The sequence below is a fragment of the Athene noctua genome, chromosome 4, assembly GCF_965140245.1.
Source record: "Athene noctua chromosome 4, bAthNoc1.hap1.1, whole genome shotgun sequence".
NCBI classification, from domain to species: domain Eukaryota; kingdom Metazoa; phylum Chordata; class Aves; order Strigiformes; family Strigidae; genus Athene; species Athene noctua.
The window spans coordinates 4,813,273-4,840,389 of NC_134040.1; the positions used below are offsets into that span (position 1 = coordinate 4,813,273).

General features: G+C 36.4%; 1 protein-coding gene across 5 annotated transcripts in view; it reads left to right on the forward strand.

Moving 5' to 3' along the window:
• CTNNA2 (catenin alpha 2) overlaps positions 1–27,117 on the forward strand; it is a 526,704-nt gene that overhangs the window by 402,045 nt on the left and 97,542 nt on the right. For all 5 annotated transcript variants that reach the window (XM_074904290.1, XM_074904291.1, XM_074904292.1 and 2 more), the window contains one exon: positions 11,359–11,511. In XM_074904290.1, the coding sequence (XP_074760391.1) occupies positions 11,359–11,511 (153 nt within the window). The remainder of the gene's footprint in view (positions 1–11,358; positions 11,512–27,117) is intronic.

Sequence of the window (27,117 nt, forward strand, 5' to 3'; positions counted from 1 at the left end):
GTCTATACAGGGCTTCCTACAGTAATAATCTCAGGTCTTCCCTTATGGTCTATGATTTTCATATTTCTTCTCATTTTCTCACATCCATCCTTCTCCTCTCTGCTGATACCTCATCTTCTGTAGCTCACTTGTTACTCCAGGCTCCTTGTTAAAGTGCAGGAAGATGTAATACTGGTTTGGGCACCTTCTCTGCCAACTGGCCAGCTGGTACCCACATAGTGGTTGGCCAGCTGGTAACTATGTTGGTACACTGGCCAGCCAGCTACTGACTTCACTTAACAAATTTCCCTCCATAGGACTCTAATACAGGTGACCGTTTCCTACCCACACAATTTTTCATCAACCTCCAGCTACTTAGCATCCTCAAGACCTTTTCTGTCTGCACATAGTTTTAAAATTGGCCAACAGATTAACATGTATTTGTAAAAATGGACAGAGTTACTGTAAAGAGCCACATTTCCTCAAAAAAACAGTCTAGAAACAAAAGCCTTTATAGTCAAGACTATGGCCCTGTTCTATTTTACTGTTATCTGCAAGTGCTTGTAACATTGGTATTGTATAACTATAGCCTGTTATTATCCATAAATAAACCCTTCAATATGGTTTCTACAATGACATGTAGCTTGTTTTCCCATATGATTTTCTAAGAATGGGTTTCATGTGTGGCTGTGGTTTGTCCTTGTTATCGGTTATTTAATCCCAGCTACTTTGTAGGCTGAAAGCTGAAAGATCGGCGCTTCCACAACTTCTGCATTGGTTTGGATGAGTTTTCTCTCTCTTTCTTATGAATATTGATGAAGATTAGGGTATTGATTCCTTCTTCTCAGTGTCTGCTTTTTCCCAATAGCCACTACTAGCACCCTAGGAATGGGGACACACTTTTGGGTACTCATGATTAGGTTTACCCATTTAGGTCTAAACATAATATTAATAACAACTGTTCTGTGATGTCTTTCTACCAGCCACACACTCAGACTTGTTCAGTCACATACTTTGCAGGAGCCAAATTTAAAAAAAAAAAAAAAAAAAAAAAAAAAAAAAGGTTATATTTCCCCTTTCTATACCTCTAATTAATTCTTTATGTATCATGTAGTTAGTACAACCTTTCACATGACCCTTACGTATTTTTGATTGGTCATTTCCTTCCTCCTTGTGCTAAGCTGTGCTCTTGCAAATACCTTTGTAAGACACTTGGAGGACTAAAGGAATGGTATTTATTAGACTGTTATCATCCACATTCTCTAGCCTACCCCACTTCAATTGCACAGCTACAATTATTATACTCCTTATGTTTTACTCCTTGATAGTACTGTTTCAGTAGCTGTGGTAGGCTACAAGTCATACTTTCAAAAGGTTAAAGGTTGATGAGACAAATACCTCCTGTAATTTCTTCATTCAAATTTGGTAAAACAAAGATCTTGGGGAGAACTTCTTGATCATATTCAGTTTTTACCTACTTCATAGATCTCTCAAAGTGCTTGCAATTTGGAGTACTTTCTTTAAATGTATTACAACAGTTTGAATTGGATAACAGGCTTCATAATGTTCTCAGGCTTGTCATTTTTTTTATTTTTTTTTTTCCCTAGCTCTTGAGAAGCAGCAGGTCTCCATTTACTCTTTATGTCACTCGCTTCCACTTAGATTAAGTTGTATCGCTACTGTTTATGAATGGTATTTGCGGTAAAAAATAAAAATTGTTTAGCACTTTGAAACCTGCCAAAAATTGACATAGACTTGAGAGAGACTCTCAGAATAAAAAAGCATTAATATCAGCTCATGCAATTAGACTAAAGGGACACCGAAAACTGAAATAATGTATTCCACTGAAACAGATTTTATCACAGCTAGCCCATACAATGCAAATTATGTTGTGGATAGATGCTTATATAATGTTTTCAGTCTGTGGACTTAAATCTCTCTCTCTTTAAGTATATGCATAGCTTGGTTCTTTACAGTATGTAAACACTTTGAAAAAAACACAGGACTCCCTCCAAAACAGGACATTTTATCATAATTATTTTGCAGCCAAGCTACTGTCTCATATACAGACCAGATAACTTGTCAAATGCTGTAGGGAAGGCCAGTGGCACCTAGAAATTAATTCTTGCTGCCCTGAATCATGATTTACTGAATTTATTATTATTTTTTTGTTGTTTATCCTCTCTCCCTTCTACAATGCTCTATGAAGACAGGCAAGAATTACAGCCCAGTTTTACAAGAATAATCTGAAACACAGAAAAATAAAGTTGCTTCTGAAGGCGAAGCTGCCTCAATTTAGGTATTCTGTGTTGTACCGACTGTAAGAGGTACACAGCATCTGTAAATTAAGGTATGAGCCCAAGGGAAGCATGAGTGCTCAGAAAGCAAAATAAAACTAAGATCTTCAGAAGAAAACAGTGAACCTAATTCTGATCAAACAATAGATATTAAATAACCCACTCTTTCAGCTTCTTTGAGAACAGCACACCCAAAAACTCATATTGGGGGCAGGGGGGAAAGAAAAAAAAAAAAAAAAAAAAGAGAAATCTGAGAATTTACACCAGCTGATGTCAAGCATGGAAATTGGGTGATAATATAAAGAAGCTGATTTTCCTTCTGCCTCCTATGCAGTCTAGGGAGAGGTCACCTCCAGAGGGTGGTTTGGGGTTTCAAGGACATATTTTGCAAAAGTTCTTCTTTTCATATACAGGAAGTCATGAACAAATTTCTTCCTGATTTATGCACCCAAAAGATAGAGGCCTAAAGGTAGGTTTGTGTGAATAAAACTTTCACTTTCAAGGTATAGAGCCAGTCAATACTGCAGCAATAGGTGCAATTCTAGGAGGGCTGGGGAAACAAGTTCTGCCTCTCATTACTGTGAAAGTAGGTTCTGACGTGCCCTCTGTTGCAGACAAGAGAGCAAAAGTTAAGGTTATAAATCCTGAAGGTGGCTTTTTTTAATTCAAGATGTGTATAACTTAAGGAGGGATAAAAACACAGAAAAAAAAAGGTCATAGACCTTACCTAGCTCATAACGCTGTGAGAATTTGTAAGAGAGTTGATACAGTGAAGATGCAAAACTTCATGTGAGTGTTAAGTGGTAGCAGAATATCTAAGAGGGTTGTAATTTCAGAATTTAGTCTCGCGTGAATGTTGACTAAAGATTTATTTTGCGAAGGCAAAGTTAAAGCAAGGTCATACTTAAATAGATGGTCCACGTAAGTCTTACTAAGGTTGTGCTGTGTTACCCAAGAGGAAGTGTCAAGGGATTTCCAAGGGAAAGCGTAGTGTCATTAGTGATATTGCCCCGTTCTGTTGCATGAAAATGCTTCTTGACAAAACGTTGGCATTTTTAAAAGGGAACCAGCCATAAGTCAGTCTAAATGCCTTTGAACCTAAGGCCAGCTGTGGCATCAGCCCTGGCTCATTAGAAACTCATCACCTTTTCCTTGTTGCTTAATAGGTTATGTCTTCACCTGCAGTGACTCTAGAGCTCTTGATTATGGAAATCTGGAAGCTGGTTTTCTGAAAGCAGTCTATCAAATGCTAATAATTTATTTCTGTGCCAGCACTACATGTTCATTTCTTATATTCATTTAACATGGGTGTGCTGCATTGCGTGTACACCAGTACTCCTCTACTGGGTTTGTCTAGCAGCTTGTTCTAAGGTATTAGACAGGAGTCTTGTGTAGTACTGGCTTACAAAGCAGAGATAGTAATGCTCTACTTTATCAAGTCCTCTGCTCTTTCAGCTTCCACTGAATTTATAGTCACTCCTTAAAGCAACAGAAGTAGGCACGCTCTAAATATCACCAGCTTAGACTGAAAGAACTGTAAGCCCCTTCCATACTGTTCAGTATTGCACCCACCTTTTCTCTGCTCGCATTTGGTAGACTAACTGGAGTATTGACTTTAGGAAAGGAGTTTTAGAAAATTGTCTAAAAATCTGACTGAAAAAATTAGAGGCAATGAACTGTTATTTAAATTGCACTTAATTGTGAATTTTGATTTGAACCTATCTGAATGCACATGTGTCTGTCTCCCTCAAAAATGCATTTCTTCTAGATGTTTATCACTGTGACATTGAGGTTTTTATGGTGCTCTGACGTGCTTCAGAGGAAATGGAGAGTGTTTTAATACTGCTGATTTACTCTTTCAGGTCTGCAGTAATTTCCTTATAGCCTAATTATAAGGCTCGGTTTAATTTACTCTACACATAATGTTTACTGGTGCACATATGGTGCCATATTTCAGGGAACTATACCCATATCAGGTAGTTTTGTGTAAGGCTACAGTGTGTAAAGTTTTCATCAAAATGAAGGAAACTTTGATCTGCAACATAATACTTATGATGGATTATTTTTGTCTGACAAAATCCAAAGGGTATAGTAGCTATAGCTGCTTTTCCTTTTTGTAAAAGGGACTCGATTTTTTTTTTTTAACTGACGTTATGAGCACAGAGGGTTGGCCCTTTAAAGTGGCTTGTGAGGAATTATGAGGCAAAACTCAGTGGCAACTATGCTGTGTTACAGTAGATTACTGCACGTAGTTTGTCTATTATTCCTCGAATAATGAGTCTTTGGAAAAGCTCACATATTTCATCAAATCTTTGTATTCACTGCAGGAACTTTTAGAAGATGCCTAACTCTATAACCACTGAAAGAAACAAGTATGGAGTTTTTAAAACTTTTTAATGAGAGACACTGAAAATGTGGGAGAAACTCAGCAGAACTGTAGAATTTTGCTACTCAAAAAAAAACCCCAAACCAACCAAAAACATATTCCAAGAAATTTCTGTTGATGATAGTTTTACATATAGAAGCATTCACTGTTCTGTAGTGACAGGTAGAGAATCACCTGTAGTCACATCAGCTAAAGAAACTTACAGAAGCTTGGATTCAAAAAGATAGTTTCAAATTTTGATGTTCAATATCAATAATGTGGTAGCATGAGGTAGGGAGCACTACAAATGTAGAGGAAAATATTGTCCTTTTCCAAAGACTTCTATAATTCTGTCCTCCTAATGGATTTATGAACAATGGCAAAGTAGGTAGAATTTAATTTCCAAATGAGATTTCATCATTACATTTCTTTCTTAATTGACATTAATTCTGTTCAGTAACATTATTTCTGAAGTATCATAAAACATCTTGAATGTTTCTCGTTATTAAGCGACCCAAAATATAAAAAGTTTTGGTTTTAGTTTTTACTTTGTAGAAATTAAGAGAAGAAAAAAGAAGAAAGCAGAGCAAAATAAAAACAAATGCAAGGAAAAAAACCCAGGCTGTGATCTCAATGCAGTAAGGGCTTTTTTGAAAGGTATGGATGATAATTGATAGTATCAGATATCAATAATCTCTGTCCATGGGGCAGGATCAGTTTGTGACTTTGAGTGACTCTTGGAAAGGATGATGAGAAATCCATTTTTTCAGAACACAATCAATTTTTAATCTAGTTTCAGCCATGATCTGGAACTCTAATAGATAGGTCTGCTGAAGACAGCTGTCATCAGCTTTCATTGGGCCTAAATCTCTAGATCTTAGAGAAGCTGATGATCATATTTAGTATGCCAGCCTGTTCCTGCAGGTGGAGTAGATGGAAATGCAAGTGTGACACGTATAATGTTTACTCTGTTAGTCCTTTAGAGATTATTTGATCTAACTGCTTTAAGTGAAGTTACTATGCATGCTTATCATAGTGACGCTAACTTCATGAAGGGGTTTCATAGTCAACATCCTTCCCACTTGTGGCCAAATAGCTATTTAACCTCCCTAAAAGTTTTGTCCTTTTTTTTTTTTTTTTTTTTTTAAATTACTGGATTTATAAAGAAACATAAATCTTCAAATCAACTCTACTTTAAATATAATTTCAACAGAGACTGAGACAATGCATGAAGATACACAACGCATTGTGGTCTTCAGTTTAATCCATGATTTTTATTCTTCCTCATTACACTGATCTTTGTCACACCCCTTTTGCATCAGACCCTCTAGGCTTACAGTCTTGGTGACATTTTTGACACTTTGCAGTCCTCCTTGATTTTCACAAGGATGTTTCAAAGTCCTATCCCTTATCTTCTCTTCTGGGGTAACCTCCTACAGTATTTTCCTTCTTTGTTCCTACATGTAATGTCCTGTTATGCAACTTCATGCTTTCGTATTCTCCTTGTCACAGCTCTACCCTCCCAGCTCATACAGGGTGAGGAAGCTGATCACTGTCTTTCATTTCTGAATTAGACTTCACTAATGCTTCTCCTACACAGTCCTGACCCGTATTTCAGTCCTCCTGTTTTTCCCACATTTATTGGTGGTAAACTCTGAACTGTTCTCTACTTCTAAATGCCCTTCATCATTCTTTATTGTTAGAAATAGAAATATTTGGTACTATCCCAGCACACCAGTCAGCACTAGGATTTTATTGTTCTAGCCAGACATGAAACAAGACAGAGTTCTTGCCCTGATAATACTCACGTTTGGGCAGTATGTGGATGTCTGTCCCCCAAGCTTATAAACTTTTCTCTGCCTTTATATAGCTGCACTAATGTTGTTAGCAAGCCTGAGGCTTGGTCTTACAAAAAAAAATGTGGTTTTTTGAAAAAGCAGTATAAAATTTCAAAGTCACAATAATTGATAAATCACACGCACAAAGTTAAATCCATGGGTATTAAGTACCTAAGTACTTGGTAACTAGGTCCTTCTGTGCTTATGGACATGTAGCATTTTGAGGAATCCTTTGTAGTGATTATGACTAGGAGAAATGTTTTTGTGTGTGTCTTACGGTCTTTCAAATTTCTGGTCAAAAATTGTCACTTCAGCTTGCTTTCCATTAGTAAATACTTCCTTAGAATTTTCCTGACTAAGGGAAGTTTCTCTTTAGAGATAAGAAAACGCACACACAATAGAAAATATATGCTGAAGTGTGATCAGTCTTTGTAACAGCATTTCTTCCTGTGCTTTTAGCTTAGGCTCAAATCTTAAATATTTTTATGTAGCATATTCCAGAAATCTGAAGTTTGGTTGTCCAAGTGTGATGCAGGCTTTAAATGTTAATCATTTCACTGCTTAATCAAGACATAATTGATGGCATTAGCACCCACATTTTACAGTCTACTTTTTTTTTTGTCACATCTTCATGGGTTGTGATGTGCAGAATCAACTGGGACTTTGTTTAGCACTATACTGCAGTAGCTTCCAATTGTCACTGTCTTATTCTCCAGAACTCAATTTCACAACATATTGGTGGAGACACACTTTAACTGCGTTGGAGAAGGCATTATTTTCATCTCATTCCATTAAATTAATACCTGTTTGCTAGCGCTCTGCAGCAGCAAACTGGAGTCGGATTCCACTTGTAATGCATATTAAATATAAAATGGTGAATAAGGTGCTCCTTGGTAAACTTTTTTTACAGATAGCTTTATACTGCCAGTCTTTATAAAGTTTATCACTCTGTTAGAGTCATTAATCTCCCGCTGTGACTTTACCTTCCACTGTCAGGATAAGACATTTCATTCTTTACTAAAACTGTAAGTATCACTGAGACATTTTGGTTCTAAAATTGTTGTACAGCCATGGAAAACATCATTTCAGTGGGCAGTTTAACCTCTTTGAGCTCAATTATAGCTGTGAACCAACTATGATAAAACAGCCCTAAATAGTGCTTAAAACAGTAGAACACGATGCTATCAAAACCATCAACTGACTCTGTGCACCATAAACTGACTAAATTGACTGAACTGGAAAGACATCAAATCTGCCTTGTGGTACACCATTCAGACTTTTAAAAATATTTGCAAGTCTGGATGTTTTCCTTTCATATCTTTGTGCTGGTCTGGCAAACTTAGTACTCTTTTAGCTATATGTCAATTAATAGACTTCATGACAAAATGAATTAAGCAAGACCTTTATTTAATGTGCTTTTTCCTCTACCAAATGGGGTTTCATGTAGTGGACACTACCCACGCTTTGAAGTAATCTCTAATTTAAAAACTCAATGGGGAGGAAAAAAAAAAAAAACAACCCACAAAAAAACCAACACAACACCCTAAAGCATTGTCTTATGAGCAATAGTTTCTGTCATAAAATTTGCATCAGAATGAAGGGTAACTTAAGGCATTGCAGAGACATTTGTTGATGTATGCACAAGTGCAAGATCTCATGGTGCTTTTAGAATAAAGCTTGACGTGGTTTTGCTGCGTGTTTTGTGACCATTTAAATTCAAGAGACAGACTTCTCCCATTCCCTTCTGAACTGATGTTGGTTGTGTGAAACAGTAAAATCTCTGGGTGCATAAGCCATCGCTTCGACTGGACTTTGTCGCAGTATGCAGAGGAACATACAAGATTAGTTTTCCAGTAGTTATTTACTTTGATGAATGGCCCTAATTGGATCAAATAGACTGGTAATGCTGAGCTAATGCTTTTAAATGTCTTGTCTTGTGCAATTAATATTACCTTGTCATGTATCCATTTCAGCTATTGGATGAATGTCTTATGTTTATACTCCTGTCACATTTATCAAATTATTTTGTCAAGTCATTCTTTATAGCCTGTGGTGATGGATAGCAAAATTTGTGGTCTCTTGCGTATATGAAAACTGTTAACTGTACCTTTCAACTTCAATGCAAGGGCGTCCTAAAACTCAGATAACCAATTTCTAAAGGAATTAGAATGCACGTTTACACGAAGGGTTAGAAATATGCTACTGACATCTATCATTAACACGGCGTAGGAAAATACAATTTGTTAATTTTATATTTATCAAACCCATGACAGTCAGAATTCAGTTATTTTTTCAGCTGCTGAAACTGCAGAAACAAACACACAGTTTCCATTAGAAACAAGATACCCATTTTATTTGCTCATTTATATTCAGATATAACTTTACTGTGTATTTACAATGGTAAACCCCAAATTGCTGATTAGCTGATGCTTTTACTATATTTTATATGGATATTTTACCATATTTTATATGGATTTCTAGTATGTGGTTGTAGACTGAAGGTATTTAATACCAATGAAAACAAGCTGCGCACTTAAACATCTTTTCTTACAGTTCCATGGGGCGTATTGCTATAATCAGATCTACAATACCACATTAACCCCAATTTAAAAACTGAATTGCTAGTTTATTGAACACAACACTTTGAAACAGATACCTCCTTATGGAATGATATAAACAGAAAAATATCTGTTCGTTAAACATTTAAAATAGGTTTTTTTCAGTGCAGTGGATGGTAGGTTTTATCGATAAAGTAATTGAACTTGAGCAAGTGGATTATTTTTTTTTTTAAGGATTTTCCCTGAGAATAAGATGGACGCCACATGGGATTTTTTAAAACCTTTATGAGTTCCTTTGGAAACGCCACCATTTGGCATATTTTGGTCCGATGGATTTCAAAAAATTTAACTGTAGGTGCTGAAGTGAGGCTTCTCAGCAAGTGTTGGGAGATGGAAATCTGCAGAGGGTGATTAAGTGAATGTGAGATGAACCCTCTCAAGTATGATCTATCCCTTAATGCTGGCTAAAGATGAAACCCTTTAGTAGGGAAGGACTGATATAAATACTGATTGGAGATCTATCAGCCATATCATGCAGAGTGCTATGGGGGTGCACTATTCTGACACTTAACATCTTAGTGTATTTTTCTCTGTCTTTGCAATGCTTTGATATATTTGGAGAAAAAATACGGTTTGTCTTTGTATTGAGATGATACTGACGAAAACTCTTCATGGATCAGAGTCGCATTGTATAAGTTGCTGTGCAAACAGGCCCGAAGGATGGTCTGAAAGAGCTTTCAATAGAAGAATAAAATAAGAGTCAGCAAGTGGATATCAGCAGATTAAGAGAAGAAAAGAGACTAAAAGGTGACAGTGTGTAGTAGCAACCACACACCAACTTCCGAAGTGTTGGCAGGTGTCTTTCATATATTCTTCTCTTTCTTTTGTCTTTCCCCCCCCTCTTTTTCTGTTTTCCTGCACAAGCTATTCTGAGTGCCTTTAATCATTTTTTGGAAGTGGAAAAATACTTTCCAGGTAGAATCTGAGTAGAATTCATTTTTAAAGGGAATTAAGAATTGCTATTCGTAATACATTGGCTGCTTTAGTTGTGACAGAAATAAAAGGAGTACCTCACACAAGCACGTATATGCTATTTTGCTTTGCTTGTTTTTACTGCGCCACTCAGAGATTGAATGGAAATAGTCAAAGTTAGCTTTCTCCTTATTCAAATAGAGCTGACAATTACTGCTGTCAAACAGCAAATGCATCTTGGATCATGTATTTACAGTGCCTAACAATATACCAGTGTTCAGTATGATTGGGTGTTTTGATGATACCTTGTCTAGCTGGAGCTTTCTAGTCTGGACTGCAGAATAGAGAAAATTACCTTTCCCCATGTTTCATCTAACTAAAAATGCATGATTTAAGGAGACTAATGGCTAGCCAGTCCTCCAGGCTGAATAGCTCTCAGCATGTTGTGTTTGAGTCCCCAGTTTTTCATCCTTAACAACCAAAAAGCTGGAGAAAACATACTAAAAGTGTTTCTGATCCGTGCTCCAATAGAGCAACTAAGTTTCCGGGAAGAATTACTTAAGATTTCAGTCATCTTTCTTGTTGTCTTTCAAATTTTAGTGAAGTTTGATGTTAATTAGTGTTTATTAGCAAGGAAGAGGTTAGTGACATCATTCTTACAGTAATATTGTTTCAAACAGATGTTTTTATGAAATAACAGGTGTTTAATCTTCAGTAACTTGTAGGGTGTTTGGTGGTTTTTTTTTCTTCCTTTGGAATAAATTGTAGTATGTTTTCTAATTCACCTGGAAAATACTTAGAAAGGTTTTCCTTTTATATCTGTTGGAGGTATTTGAAAGATAATGCAAAGCAAAAGGCATGTGCTAAATGAAATACTCATTGTTGAATAGAATACAGTGCAGGAATTAGAGAAGGCTTAGAAATATTCCGGCTAATATTTTTAATGGTTGCTTGAAGGTAAGCTCCTTAATCCATATTTGACTTTTAAGTGAGCTGAACTGTTTTTTAAAGTAGAGTGAAGCTTTCAATTCTCATCAATTTACAATGTATTATGTGGGTAGTCACTGTTGTCCTATATAGATCCGTTTTGTCCAGTAGGATTAGATGTATGTCAGCACAAATCTCTGGGGGCTTTTACAGAACCTGGGCTCTTAAGTATTTGATATTTGTATGCTTGCTGCAAATATATAACTTGGAGGAAAGAAAAAAATAAAATTAAAAAAAACCCCTCTTATACAGCGCTATGAGATGTGACACTTCAATGCTTAAATATGAGTAGCCAATGAGTACAGTCTGGTTGTGTATTGATAATGCACCTTTATTTACTAGTCTGCTTTCTTTTGTCACAGCTACGGAAGGCAGTAATGGATCATATATCGGATTCATTCCTGGAGACCAATGTCCCGTTACTGGTTCTCATTGAGGCCGCAAAAAGTGGTAATGAGAAAGAAGTGAAGGAGTATGCTCAGGTCTTCCGTGAACATGCCAACAAGTTAGTTGAGGTAAGTGAGCTTTTTGACACAGCTAAATTTCCATCTTGCCCCTCCAGGAGAGGGAATTAAAATCATATACTGGCTGAAAAGTTAGACGTAACACTTTTGTAATACAGGTTTCAGGAGTTTCGTTCAACTTTATCCTGGTGATTGCACAACAAATGTGTGTGACTGGCAGAGGGGAGTATGTGGTGTATTTTAGTAATTCATTACAGCAATTGAGCATGTTAAAATGGTATTTCTAATATTTTGTCAAAAGTCATGAGCAACAAGAAGGAAATTTCAGTTTGGCTTTGCTAATGGTCCAATAGATCTTAATCTCTATTGAGTAAAAAAACAAATAGGTGCTTCTCAATACTGTATCTGGTACTAGGCAAAGGCTGCTCTAGAATAAGAACTTGTCTGAGCTAAAATAGGGCAAAGGACATATAGAGAAAACATAGCCTTAAGACCATATTTACTCTTGAAAGGTCTATATTACATATATATAGTACGTATACACATAATATATATATTACATATATACGTGTGTGTAGAGAGAGAAAGCATCTTCTCTTTCTGAAGAGACACACTGCGTAAAATAAATTATATTTTCAAGTCTTCAGGGGTGATATTGCAAGAGCTCTATTTTAGCATGAGGAGTATAAAACACAAAGATTGAAACCTGGATGCTCATTGAATGGACTTTTAATTAAATAACGATAATGTTCATCTCGGTTTGCACTTTAACAGATCAAGAACTATGAAAAATGCTTGTATTTCTTGAAGACAAATGTAACTCAGTGATGTTCTTGATAGTATTATGTGGCATTATTGACTCCTCTATACTAGCATCATTTTAAATAATATGTAGCCCCTTTGCAACATCCTTTTCCTCCAGCCATACCATGTGTTCTTTAGCAGAGGAAAGTTCTATTAGGAAACTACTGATCTGACAAGTATTGAACTATACCTTTGAATGGCTTCTGTTCTTAAAACAGGCATCGTCCTAATTCTCTAGTATCTGAGCTGAAGAAAGGAGTAAGGGTTTCTTGGTTACTATTGACTAAAGCTAGACAGTTCCCTGACAAACGTGTGTGGAGTATATTTAGTGGGAGTAGGGTGCTCAGTCTTCCCATGTACAAATGCTGAATACAGTAAGGTGAGGCGGGCGGAGGAAGCAAGCAGCCGATTCAATGTGAATGATAGAGCAAGCTTCAACTTTATTGAAAGAAATCACCCCTTATATAAGCACTCTACAATAATCATGCATACTACTCACAAATCTATTGGGCACATGTAACAGGCTACATTATAATATCCCAGCCCCTTGTGGCATTTCAGATATGTCACAACATCTTCCCTCTTCTGGCCTGCCTTTTACCAAGGTTGTTTACCATCATACTCAAGGCCGTTGTGTGCCTCAGTTTCTCTCTTTGTTAACATAACAGTCCTTTGTTAGCATAACTGTACCCTGGGTTTTTCCTTTGTTTACCTCAGATGGCTGCAATCAGCTCCTGCAGAGACCCATGGCCTTGCTCTCTGCAAGCTGTTCTCCAACAGTAAGGTTTATTACTCCTATCTGCAAGAGGAGCGCAGGTCTTTCAGCAACTTTCAGTCCTGACCCCTCTGTATTATGCAAAGATTTGTTACTGCTGCCTGGTGACTGGAGCTGTTGCAATGAAAAAGGAAATAGCCAGTAGAGAGAAACCCAAACAAACCACTCCACAATATTCATAGTTATATTGCAGTGGCAGTCAGAGTTGTAGCCTTACCCATTATACGCAATGAATGCACGGGCTTAGTGTTATAGCAGTCCCCTCCTCCACAGATTGGCAAAAAAGTGTTGCAATTACAGGTCTAAGTGTTATTAAAAAATTAAAATAATTAAGTAGACCTTATTAAAAGAATAATAAGAGGTAATGACATAAGAAAAATACTTTTTAAAGGTTATAAATAAAAAAAAAAATGCACACCCTTCCCCCTCCCCCCAAAAAAACCCTGACAAATAAAACAACTAAAAAACCAACACCTTCAACTGGAAGAAACTCAACAAGAGAATGGTTATAGTTATCTAGCTTTGGTTTTATAAGCTTGACATTACAACAGACTTATACTTTAGACCAAACTAGGGTTTGGTTATTGATTTTGAACGTTGTGTGGTCATATTTGGGTACCCCACAAATAAAAAAATGATTATAGTAACAATAGATATCTTGGCCCTAATACCTGTTATGACAAAATTAAAAAAAAAAAAAAATTCATTTATGTTGCTCTAGACTGTTAGAAGTAGATCCTTAATTGAGTCTTGTATGTCTCTGACATCTGGTACTAGCATGTGTGCCTGTCCTTACTCTTTTGAGGGATGGATTCATTTAGATGGATCTTAGCTTTTTATTTGTAAGGATTCTTTCTGTTTTGGTTAATAAAGTATCTTGAAGAAATTTATTTCCCCTGCAAGTGGGATTTTGAAACCCAAGTCTCAGGTTTGTCAGACTGAACGAGAAAATAAATATTTGGTATGGATTTACATCCCTTTTACACTAGATTTTGCACTTAAAATAGTTTCATCATTTTTACTTAATGATGCACAATGCTATCTTAGCAGATGGGCTTCTTTGGTTTTGTGGGTCAAGTATTTTGCAAATAGTAAAATGTGGTTTAAAGATGAGACATAATCAAGTGACTATGAAATGTAAGATCCTTTCTCAGGCACAAGGCCAGAATTGCTTGCTAATATATGCAAACACAGCTCCACTGAAGTATGTGGAGTTGCACTTGCTTATGTTAGAGGAATTTGACACTGCAAATCCAATACTGTGAAAACTCTATAATATTAATCATTAATTTTAAAATCAGAATCTGAATTTCTTGGATGCCTTACCAAGCTCAATGGAAAGTCTATCAAAATGTCAAGAAAAATAACCCATGTTTTAATACTTTTTAATGTAAAAGCTACGTTTTATCATTCATAGAAAAAAATGCATTTCTTGATATTTGATGAATACAAATGGCAAAATTTTCTTTGCATAACCAATGCATTTTCAAAACTATATGCTGTAAGAATTAGGCTTATGGAAGGTAACATTCTTTTATAGTCCATATTGCAGAATACTTAAATCTTCTCTTAAGAGCTGTTTTCATTATTTATGTAATTTTCCTTCCCCACCTCTTATCATAACATTTTGTCTTTTGCTTTTCACTTGACTTGCTATGATATGCCTCATTTGAGAATAATAACTCCAAAGCTGAATTCTCATTTTTCTGCATATTCACCGACAACCAGTATTGTCTATGGGTTATGTTGGAACCCCAGAGTTAAGGTGTCATCCCATGAAACCCGAGGCCCTTTATCTGTGATAATCTATGTTTGGAAGCCTTCTTGTCTCAGGCTACCTCCCGAGTCCAAGAAAGCCGAGCATCTCAAGAATGAGACCCAGCTTAACTGTGGTGAAAAATCATTCAGAGTGACTCCAAATATCATACAGATCGTTGGGGTAAAAAATTAATAATAAAATAAAACATAATTTAGATGATATCATTCCAGGCTTGGATGGCTAATTCTTTTCCTTCCAAACATATTTCAGCAGTCATTTCTCAACTTTTCTGCCTTCTGAAACTGAAGTTAGAGAAGTGAAGGTGCCTTTCAAGGTCATGATCTTTACCTCATGAATCCCTTTAATGTTTTTAAAAAATTTATCTCTAATGATTGAAAGTCAGTAAATGCCTAAGTTGTATTGCCAGCTTCAAATGTGACCTTGGGAAGTCATTTAACTTCTGTATCCAGGCACTGTCATTTGTAGCATAAGGTTAATGACAGATAATTCTAATACCTATCGCACAAAGGCACTTGACTGATAAATCAGCCCAGATTTATTCAATGCATCTATCAAAGCACTACATGGCAGCTAATTAATTAATTTTTATTATTCTGTTTTGTAGTGCTTCCTTGACTTAACTGTCAGTCCTCTGGACTGTTACTTGCAAAATTCTAATAATTTAATCCAACTGTTCTTCCTGGGAGATGAAATTCAGCATCCAGTAAACTCTTAGGAGCCATGATAGCAAGGCTGTTAAATTACTTTCAGTAGGAAGCATTAACATGTTTGAAGTTCAATTAAGAACTGTGAAAATTCAGATTATATGGCCTTCTAGTTAAATTGGTGGATTGAATTAGCCTTTCCATCCTCACAAGGATGGAGAAAAGCCCCAAAGAGTTCTTCTATTGATTTAAGTTGTGGGGGAGTTTAATATTTTTATGGAATGACTTCACTATTTGGTGATCAGGGAACATTTACATGAGTTAAATCCAGTTGCATTATTATTTCCAACAAAATTGGAATAAAGGGGATTTTTGTTCTTTAGCAAGAACTGATGCAGTGCCAAATTTGGAACAACTAAAAATAATCTTTTGAAAAGATGGTGCATTACGAATTTTGTATGAATTAATTTATATGAAGAATTTTGTGGAGCCTACATGTATCTATCAGCTTCATCTCATACAAACTTAAAGATTTCTGGAGACACTCAAAATAATCAAATTTATTTTCTAAGAGCACTTGGCTAGTGGAAGTACTGTGTTAGGCAGTGGTTTATGGTGATTAAAATTTGATATAGTGCAAGCAAATCAATAGCATCACAAGGTTGGATAGTAATTTGTAGCAGATGAAACCTAACAGCAGCATTTCTGCTTCTGTTTTATAGTCTCTTTGTTAGGCTTTCAGGAGTCTTTATTAACTTTCTCCTGACCATCTAATTGCCACTTTGAAGAGGATACTGGTGTTACTTTTGGAAATTTAGGCGTTGTTTTTTTCTATTTTACAATGTCAAGCAAAAAAAAAAAAAAAAATTGTTGGAAACTTCTTTATAAGATATGATGCAGGCTACCCTTCATTTTCCAAGAACTCTTATTTCTAGTTCCCTAATTCAGATTGATTGTATGTTTTCCCATCATGAATGAAGAAACAGGCTTGCACACTGAAGACAGGAGGGGTGAAAACAAAACAAAACACACTGCTAGTATGCACAGCACACAAAACGAGCAATTGGACCTGCTCAGTGACCCCAACTTAACTTGATTTAGTAATGAGAGGAGAGAGGGGGGAAAAAAAATGTGAAAGAAAATTTTACTATGGTGGTTGACAGTGAATTTAACCTAGATTTACATCAGCAGTAACAGAACTAATATTCAACCCGGTATTTTTTCATTCCAGGAATGTCTCTCAGAAAAGCACGCAGAGCATTTGGTTCATAACAAATGCAAAGCTAGACTTAGGGAGTGAAGATCTCCTGTGTAAATCTGCAATGCGCTTGAGATCAATGGAGCTCTGACAGCTTACAGTGTGGCACTCTAGCTCACTTTTAGGAGGTACTAGTGACCCCTTTAAGGAATATATACTAATGTTTTCTTAGTACTTTTGTAAATATTGCCTAAGTTCACGAACTGAGTTGGATTTTCATTTAAGATAAGCAAAACCAAGAGTAACAAGCTTAAGAGAAAACAATTTGGCTTGTTTATTTCTGCAACTTTAGTTCAAGGAATAAAGTGTATTCCTGCTGATATATTTCACAAATACTGTCCGTACTTTAAATGTTCCATTCTTTTTTATTTAAGTGCACATCTCTGCATTATCACAGTATACAACTGTTTGCTTCTGGTAATGAAGAAAAAGTGTCAATATTCTTTTAGAGCTTCGGTATCCAACTTCCCTCATGAAAAATGTATATGTCCCTGGGTTTTCTCTTACAGACTGATCAGTTATTCTCGTATCTTTTAGTTGACATTAAGCTAGGTAAGAAATAATATTTAGAAGGTAGTAATCCTTGGTTCTAATCAAGGAGTGTTAAGAAGGTCATAGATTAGTTTAATTCAAGCCCTTCAAGTTGAGAGATTTTATTTGAAATTAAAGCTGTGGGCTACCTCTGTGTCCTAGTGTTTCATCTGCTCATTTTGGTTTTAATTTCCATCTCAGGCCTTTCTTCCCTGTGTGGGCAACAGATGTTCTTAATTCCTAGTAAACATCATGAGTATATTGACGATAGCTAAAACCACAAGTCCAATTATCTGCAATGAGTGCATGAAAAACTTGAACTCTTTTCACTTATTTCTTAGGAGTCCCTGCTGCAGCCAGATCTAGTTAGTCCATGTCTTCACCTTGGAGGTGCGTATGTCTGTGAGGCAAAGTGAAGTCAAAGTCTTTCAGGATAAAACTTTCTGGTAATGCTACGTCATCGGTGAACTCTTTACACTGGCTTTTTTACTTACATTGGCCACTAGATAGTGGTAGTCCACCAGGATCTATGCCAGTTTAATCTTCTGGTTTCTAGATTAACACTGAAATGAGAACAAACTGCCTTATTGAAAAGGTGAGGCACAGAAATAACTGCTGGTTTGTGACTTTTTGAGCCTCTTGTGTACCTGTCCCAGAAGAAGATAGGTTATTAAAAAAATAATCAATGTCTACGTTTTAAAGTTTGGTGTTGTCCAGAAGCTATCTCTGCCTTCAGACGACATGAGTCCATCTCAGACTTCTGAAGTCTGCTGCAGGAGGAAGCAATTGCAGAACCGCATCATTAACATGGAAACATGGGAGAAATTAAACAATTTGGCAATGGAGAACTTGGCTACATCAGATGCTGAAAGTCCTGAACGCTGACCTCTCAACATCTGCCCTTAGCAGGTTTCTAATGAAACCAGGAATCCAGGATGGCTGAAAGGGGAGGAGCTTCCTTATCTCATGGCTGCTTTGGTTATGTTTCCAAAATTTCTTTCCACTAATAAACACCGAGGTAAACAAGCACACTAGAATCTGTGAGACTATTAGGATTATCCTGAGTAATGATTTTTCCATTGATTTGTCCTTTGCCTTTATTCTTAGATTGCAAAGCTTCTACATCTCATAGCAACCCCAAAAGGGTTGAAGGATTTTATTTGTTCACACGTATTTCTGTAACGTACATAATAAGAAAATGCTACATAAAGTTAGCAACCTGTGGGTAATGATGGTTCTCTTTATTTTTTTCTTACCAGAAGGAAAGATTAAAAAATAAAAAAGTGAGTGGTAATTTGCTGCAGAATCTCCACGTCAACGAATGCATCTGAAGCCAGTTCTGTGCTAGTTCTATTATCTGATTTCCTATAGGTCCTCATTCATTAGCAAATGACTATTTTTTTTTTTTAAACATAGGAAAAAAAAAATACTGAAGGATTTTCACAAATGAAAATGTACTTTGGCTTCTTCAATTTTTTTGCTGTAATTCTTTAACATATTCCTTTTTTTTGTATACTCTGTTATTTTTATGAGAAAAACCTGGTTTTTTTTCTTGTAGAAAAATTTATTCCTAGTAATGTCCCAACATTTTCCAGTTAGCTGATTTTTTTTTTTTTCAGAGAGATAATTAACTTTTAACCATGCTTATTTACAGCCTCTGTAAAAGAGATGAAATCCAATTACTCCCTTTTTAAACACTGAGTAATTTCTGAAAAATATTTTTCTAGTGAATAGCACCTGCTTAGCTAGGGACTCACTTCTTCAGTCTGGTCACGCTGCTGTGCTATGTGATTCACGTGGTAAATTTTCCCCAAATAAAATGACTCCTAGAAACTCTAGTATCCATTTATGTCTACTATATCATACAATCCAATAACGTAGTAGTCTATGTGATTTAAAACTTGTTAATAATACGATCAAGAGTTCTTGGTACCATTTCAATTAATTGATTACACAAATTAGGGATTTAGCTCCTCCTGACCATTTGTTTGAATTTGTAACTTAGTACACTAAGACGCCATAGAGCATCTGGGGTGGAAATCAGCCCCTAAGTCTTCCATAGGAAGGGCTGCCTCTAAGGGGCTGAATATTTGAGCCTGTTAGTGGAAGGGGCCCTCTGGAACCTAAATGTCCTTTTACTTTGAACTTCTGATAGACATGATTTTTATTTACAGACATGTCATCTCTTATATCAGGGAAGAGATGAAAGTAAGTGGAAGCTCCTGAGACAGAGACAAGCCTTCCCTAATTACACTCTCAACTAGTTTTACTTCTCCCCTTGATATCAGAGGCGTTGCTCTCAAATTGTCAGGATGAATCCATAGCATCTGTGTGATGATATGCTATAAAATTCCCAGTTGTATGACTACTTAGCCCACTCTGTTTAGCAGCTGGAAATCAATACTGACAGGTGTGTAGTTTACCTGCCTTCAGTTTCTTGTAGGTTTGGGGGTTTTTTAATATTTCTTTTCACTAGGCAGCAAATATGAAAGCCTCTTCACTTAACAGATGAAGTTTATTACCAGCATTTTGCACTGACCAAACTATTAGGTTTTTGGCAACATGGAGGAAAGTGATCTCTTACCCCCAAAAAATGGATTGCGATTGGAAGTCGAAAGGTCATCAAGTGTCGTTAACCTTTGACAGAGATTAATAAAGGAAGATGGTAACTGCCTGTCCGGATAGTCATATTATGTGCCTTGCTTTATTCCTGTGTCAGCAGTGCATCACTTATGAGACTACCTTTCCCTCCCGCCTTGACTGTTCTTTCTAGCAACCAGAAGGATTTGTTAGAGCAGGTAGGGCAGTCTGTAATAAGCTGCATAGTTGGAGGTAAAAGGACCAAAAGTTGCTTTTGAGCACACCTATCTCTTTGAACTAGCATGCTTAGGATGTTAACAGGTAGAAATACAACTAGTGTCACAGCTGAATTCTACTAGCTTCCTTGTCTTTCAACCTGTTTCAGGTGTAATAAGGGCACTGGATAAGTTTTCAAGACGAACCCAGAGCGAGGCGCTTTCATTAGCGTTGACTTCAAGATTTGTGGTTTTAATATTCAGAATGGCTTCTATCCGTTAACTTCTTAACCTCTTCATTTCGTTTGACTGTCCTCAGTGTGTTGTGTAATGCAGACACCTTTCCCACCTCCAGTTGCCAGCTTTTGGGATCTGAAGGGAATGAGTGCTTTCGAAGATGGGGAGAATGAAGTGCTTGGCATGTTAGTTATTAAAAGGTGATATTTTCTAGACAGCTCCACCTTCCTAATCCCATTCTTTATCTTAGTCTATAAAGTGTTTTGTTTGTGTCTTTGGTAACAAGCCCTAACCATAACTGATGCTTTTCCCAGCATTTCTTTAAAAAGGGTACTTCAACCTATACTCTAGAAGCTATATGTTTGGATTAATTTTTGCTACTCAAGACAGGTTAACATTTTACTACTATTTTAAATGTTTAGCATCTTAGACTTTGTTCTGTGATGTATTAGCATGGTTATATTTCAATCAGTGAATATTAGAAACTGCTTTTACATATGCATCTTAGGTTTCACTGTAAGAAAGAAGAGTTTAATCAAATAACCTGTTTTAGAGCATTAAATCTATGAGAAATCAGGGGAATGTTGGGGAATAAAAGAAAGGATGAAATACAAGAAACTGTGATGTATTCCAAACTCAAGACAAAGTAGGAAATAAACAGCTTATATTGCTATAGAGAAAGGAAATTTGTCATCCACGATTGAGGCATTTCCAGCATGCACGACAGAGATAGAGGGTCTAGAACTATTTAAGAAGCCAAAAAATTCAGTATAAGCAGTAAAAATTTCTAAGGAAACTTAAGAGCATTTACAGGAAAATACTGAGTCAGAAAAAAAGGAGAGAATTTGTGCCTGCTGAAAAAGTCAGCAGAAGATGTCCAAGGAAAAGCCATGTCAGACACTTGACAGAATGGCATGTTTAAATGAGGGAGTTTTCAACTGATGTAAAAGAAGAAATTGTAATCACGAAATCTCATTTTGAACAGAAGTCATAGCAGCTTTGGTTTTAAAAAGATTGCAATGGAGATCTATGTGGCGAAGCTTCAAATATAGGCCCTTGAGTAATAAAGTCTATTAATCTGGAACAAAGTATGCAAATGTAAGAAGCAGCATCTCCAAGTGCTAGTATCATAGGTACACTAGAGATTTATAGGAGTGTCTGTGCTACGTTAGCTTGTGCAATGTGTGGGTCATAGTGTACCTTATACTGTTTTGTTTTTCCCTGTATCCCCTTAGCTAGATTCTAACAAGTGTAGTGTTTATCATGATGCACCCATCCTAGGTATATCCTACTGCTTTTACTACAATGTCAAGACTGTAGCTGTTTAGTTGGTAGCGTGTGAACGTGAAAGTAATTCTTATAACCTAAAGGATCCTGGTCAGGGATGCTGTTAGTGTGGGCTTTTCAAAGTTCCTGTGGCAGAGGGATATGCTGGGAACCTTGCAACAAACTGTCTTTTGTGTCTATGCCTCTTGGTATATTTACAATAACCTGATTTGTTTATTATTTAGGAACATTCCATCCTAAAATTCCATCCCAAGTTTTGATTAGAAACCTTTCAATGATACTAAAATAAGGTTTACTACTCTATCTGTAATCCAAAAATGGGTATTTCATATTTTTTAGCCCTTACAGTTTGTTTCACATCTTATCTGCACCGTTGTTAAGAAGGATCTTTCTTATATTTTTTTTATCTACGTAAATACTTGAAAATTTTGATCAAACAACTCCTAAACTTTAGGCTGTTAAATGAGGTCCTTTCGTCATTTCCTATAAGCCCCTTTACTTCCAAAAGTTTAATTACAGAATCACAGAATAGTCTAGGTTGGAAAAGACCTTGAAGATCATCCAGTCCAACCATTAATGTAACATTGACTGTTCCCAGCTATATCAGATCCCTCAGCACTAAGTCAACTCTACTCAAACACCTCCAGGCATGGGGACTCCATCACCTCCCTGGGCAGCCCATTCCAACACCTAACAACCTGTTCTTTAAAGAAAAGCTTCCTAATATCCAGTCTAAACCTTCCCTGGTGCAACTTGAGGCCATTCCTTCTTGTCCTATCACTTGTTACTTGGTTGAAGAGACTCATCCCCAGTTCTTTGCACCCTCCTTTCAGGGAGCTGTAGAGGGCGATGAGGTCTCCCCTCAGCCTCCTCTTCTCCAGACTAAACCCCCCCAGTTCCCTCAGCTGCTCCTCATACAACCTGTGCTCCAGACCCTGCACCAGCTTCTGTGTGACTCATCTCTATGCCACGTATTTTTCCAACAGTTCTGCTAGTATGTCTGTGTACAAACATAAAATGTCCTACTGTTTCTTAGCATTTGCTAGATGGAAGTAATACCTGTAGGCATAGTGTTTTGAGGCTTTTCTTGAATGAAAAAAATCTTGTCACATCAATGTGTTATGACTTTTCCTGGAATTCCAGGTGTTTTCAGTAATGAAATGCACCTTTTGCTATTTTGGCTAAGTTCAGTAACTGTTCTTACTATGTTTTCACACATATAGTCTAAGCCTTGCTTGGCTCGTGTACATTTAAAATATTTTTCTGTCAAAATAGATCCTCAAGATATCCAGCAGAGTGAGAGAAACCCTGTCTTTGTTTCCCCCAGGATAGTTATTATTTGGACAAAATTTACATCTCCTGCTGGGAGCTTTTGCTACAGAATTGCATGAGGGAAATGGTAACAGAAATTAGGGTGATGCTATGAGTGGACATGGCAAGCAGTGAGAAATAAGAGTCTGGGAGGATTATTGGGGGAAGAGAAGGTATTAGGGTGATTTTTTAGCGAAGATCTTTATATGTGCTTGCAGTGTTGTTGCTGAATGTCAAGTACGTATGGGACTAGATTTATTTAGTTAGTTTACTCATTATTTTTTTAACTTACTGACAGCCCATGGATTCAACAAGGAAATTCGACAGTTCAGGTAGATATGGATCCAGAAAGCAAATATTCTCAGTTGCAACTTTCCTAGGTAAAAACTTGCACTCAGATATGGAGAAGAGACATTAGAAAACCAAAGGGCTGCAACCCTGGTATACATCATTAGATAAATACAATGGTAAGTTCATTCAGAAAATATCTTAGATATCATTGAGTAAAAGACTATAATCCTAATAACAAGTTTCCTCAGTGTTTCAAAATGGGTTTTATACCTTAATCTGGGGATAGGTTTTCAGAGAGAAAGCAACCACTGTGCTACTCTTAGAATAACGAAGAAACGTGTGGATCATGTTTCAGAAGAAAATCCTTTGAGATACTGATGATAATAAAGGAAGATTGACTTCATGGCTTTTCATCAAAAGTCTTTTTTATTGCTTTATTTCCAAGCTTGGATTTCTGAAAATCAAATAAAATGTTTAAGTATTTTTTTCTTCAAAGTTCCAGAAAGCTTTTCCTATAGCCTCAGAGCAAGCATGAGGAACTTCAGCCTGAGGACAACTTTTTAAGAAACTTATAAGTAGCTGAGAAAAGGATTTTAGCATGAAAGTGTATTCTCAACAGTAGGTTTAGTTTCACAGTACACAGGTTATAAAATTTATGTTTTGATGATCCTGAAGTGCTGCTGAGACTTCAGAAGTTCAGGAAAAGAGGTTCTGTAAGCCTTAATCTCTTTACAATGCGTTGTGCTTGAAAAGCACAAGATAGAGAAGGGTGGGAAAGTCAAGATTTTTACCAGCGCCCATATTTCTCGCAGTCAAAAGGATTGTAGGATAGAGGTCTGGCCTTTAAAACATGAGTGACTTACCAGCTAGTGATATCACCCTGATGCCTGGGTCATTATATCTAGGTGAAAAAGTCAAATCATTCTTTTATAATGAGATTCTTTTATCACAGAGCCAAAAATTGTGGTGTTGCGTGTCTCCTTGTAGTGTATAATTCCATAATCGTATCCTTTGAAGTACCGGTTAAATGACTTTCTTCTACTTGTAATGAAAATAAGTTCAATTTTACTCATAGATATAAAAAGTGTGTAGCAGATCAGGTACTACCTTTCCAACACACAATGCTTACCCTTCTGTGGCTTAAAGGGATTTGTAAATTTTACCGTGGCCAAGGAAACAGTTAAGAGCAGCCATAAAATCTTAAACCACGGTTTGTGGCATGACTGAAAAGTCCCATGGATATGTTCTTGTTGCAAAAATTGCTACTGCCATAATGTCAGAAGGAAGATGAAGGCACTCAGCGATGTATACTAACAAAAGAACAAAGACATTAACATGGAGAAGTTTTTAGATAGGTGAGGGGGAAATGGGAAAGAAGCGATAATGGTACCTTATTTGATTCATTATAACTTCCTCAGCAGGGTAATTATTCTTGCTGGGATGCCAATATAGCTGAGCAGAGTTTATGTAAAACAAAAAAGAGCTGAGGCTTTGTGTTATCCCTCTCAGATAATAACAATATCAAAGGAAATCCCTTTTAACAAAAAAATAAGTTTGGTAATTTTGTTGGTTTAAGTTATAAAAATTGAAGTTTACACAAGAAATGGTGAGAATAGCTGCTACAGCCCACTGTTCTGACAGTATCGTAAAATACTAAATCCCTAATTGTACATTCTGTTGGAACTAATCACTGAGTGACCTTGACATCCACAGGTTTAAAGTCAAACCCTTAAATAACACAAGTAGGAAGCTGTAATGTTTTCACATTCGCAGTCTGTATAAGAGAAAGTAAGAGAAGAAATTTTGTACCTTGAGTTGCACACAAATATCTCAATATTATGGTAATCTTTGCCCATTTCATTGAATAATGTTAAATAGATATGATGAATAGATCACTGACAAACTCATACAAAAGGTTCTGCATCAGTGCAAAGTATTAATTATACTAATTTGCAACACATTATTTTCAAAAACCCAACAGATAAAAGCATTAAGACCATAAATCATTAATTTAATCTGATTATTTTCAGTCAGTCTTTTATTTACTGTCTCCTCAATTAAAAACTGAGGTTAATGAATCTTCCAAATGTACTGTAATATTCTAGTACTCATTATTTCCCCCCCTCCCGCTCTACCCCAGGTAAAAATCTATCTTATTTTCTCCTTTCCATCCCTTTTTTGGATTAGAGAGAAACTTTTGAGTCACACCACATATTTTCATTTCTGAAAGTCGCTGATAGCAGTTTTCCCATCTGAAATGATGTACAGAGAATGAGATGGCAAAAAGCCAGAAAGCAGTAGGAGCTCTGGAGTGCAGTGTGCAAGTACAGTTTTACCTTAAGGCTTACCTTACATCTTTCTGTCTCTGCCATTTTCTGCAGAAGTTACCTTCTTTCTCATACGTGTCATGGAAAAAAAAAAAAAAAATCCTGTTTTACTTTAGTTTTATTATTAGTAAAACTCAGAGTTCTGCCAAGAAACGTGCATCTTGTTCCCCATTTTTGAATTTGCTGATTTGCAAATGAATGAGGTGTTATCTAAATATACCCCAAATTGGTAACAAGCATTAGAATGATTCATAATTTTTATGCGTGAGTTACAAATACAAAAGCTTCCTCCCAAATATTTTTGGGAATACAATTCCATTCCCTTTCTTTACCTGTCTTTTTCACCTTTGTAAAGATTTTTCTCTTTTAAATTTCCCACATCTTCAAAGAAGAAAAAAAGTTGCTATTCTTTTTTTATTTTGTAATGTTTAACACAAAAATGTTTGGCATTTTGCAAGCCATAAGTAAACATGTAAAACCAAATGCTTAGTTGGTGTAAAATAAGTCTTCCTCCATCTTCACAGGCACAGTGTCAATATCCATAAACCAGGTGTAAATCCAAGGCTTATAATTAGAACTACAACATCTCAGGTTGTTTTAGGATTTGGGTGATGCTTCTTGCCTCAAACACCTTTTAGTGCCAAGTGGTGCTAAACGTCTGCCTTACATCAGATTTTTTTGTTGTTGTTGAATTCAAAATGCTCTTTAAATTTAATAATTAGTATTGTTTTCATTTTGTGGGTAACATCCTAGAAGGTGAAATGATTTGCCAATAATTTGCCAGAGGACCTGTGACAGATCTAGAAACAGAATCTGATCACTCTCATTTCTGCCAGTGGTTTATTAGTGAGGCTTTCACACTCCTTGTTCCAATTTCTAGATTTTAACCGTACTATCTTTTGAATGTTGGTTGACTTGTTATTTACACATCACTTAAAATAGTAAACTAGATACAAGTGAGCAAAAAGCTTCGAGCATTTAGAAGCCATTAGATACAGCCTACGCTTTTCTATATATAAGCCAGTAAAAGTAAACATAGTATACTTCCAGGGTTAATTTTAAATAAGTAGAATGTTTTTGATATACAAGATGAAATTCAATTTGTCCAACTTTTTTGCCTTAGACTAATCTTTTAGCCTTTTAGATGGCTATTGTCTTCACTCTCTGGGTCATTGTTGTAGAGAGGTTTACTTATAAAAGGTATTTCTTACTGTCCCAGTCAAAACATGTGGGATGCATTGATTCTGAAAATACCTTTCTCTCTTGTGCGACTTTGTGGGGATCTAGACAACTAGGTGGCAATAAATGCCTTTTAGACAGATAATGTTGAGTTACGTAGGGTGAAGCTCTATCTGCAACGATACATCACGACTGTGGCAAGAGACTTCTCCCGCAGAAGTCACTTCTATTTCCTGTGGTGTACTTCTAATTCTGCCCTTGGTTACTTGCAGTGAGGATGTTCTGTTCTTGTAATTACCTGCTCATGAAAGCCCAGAATGCTTAATTTCCATCAAATTCTTCCCTTGTAATAACACTATAATCTCGAGTCTCTTTGAAAGTGAGACAACCAGTGGCACGTGTGTCCAAGGAGAGAATCAACATTTCCCACCTCACGCA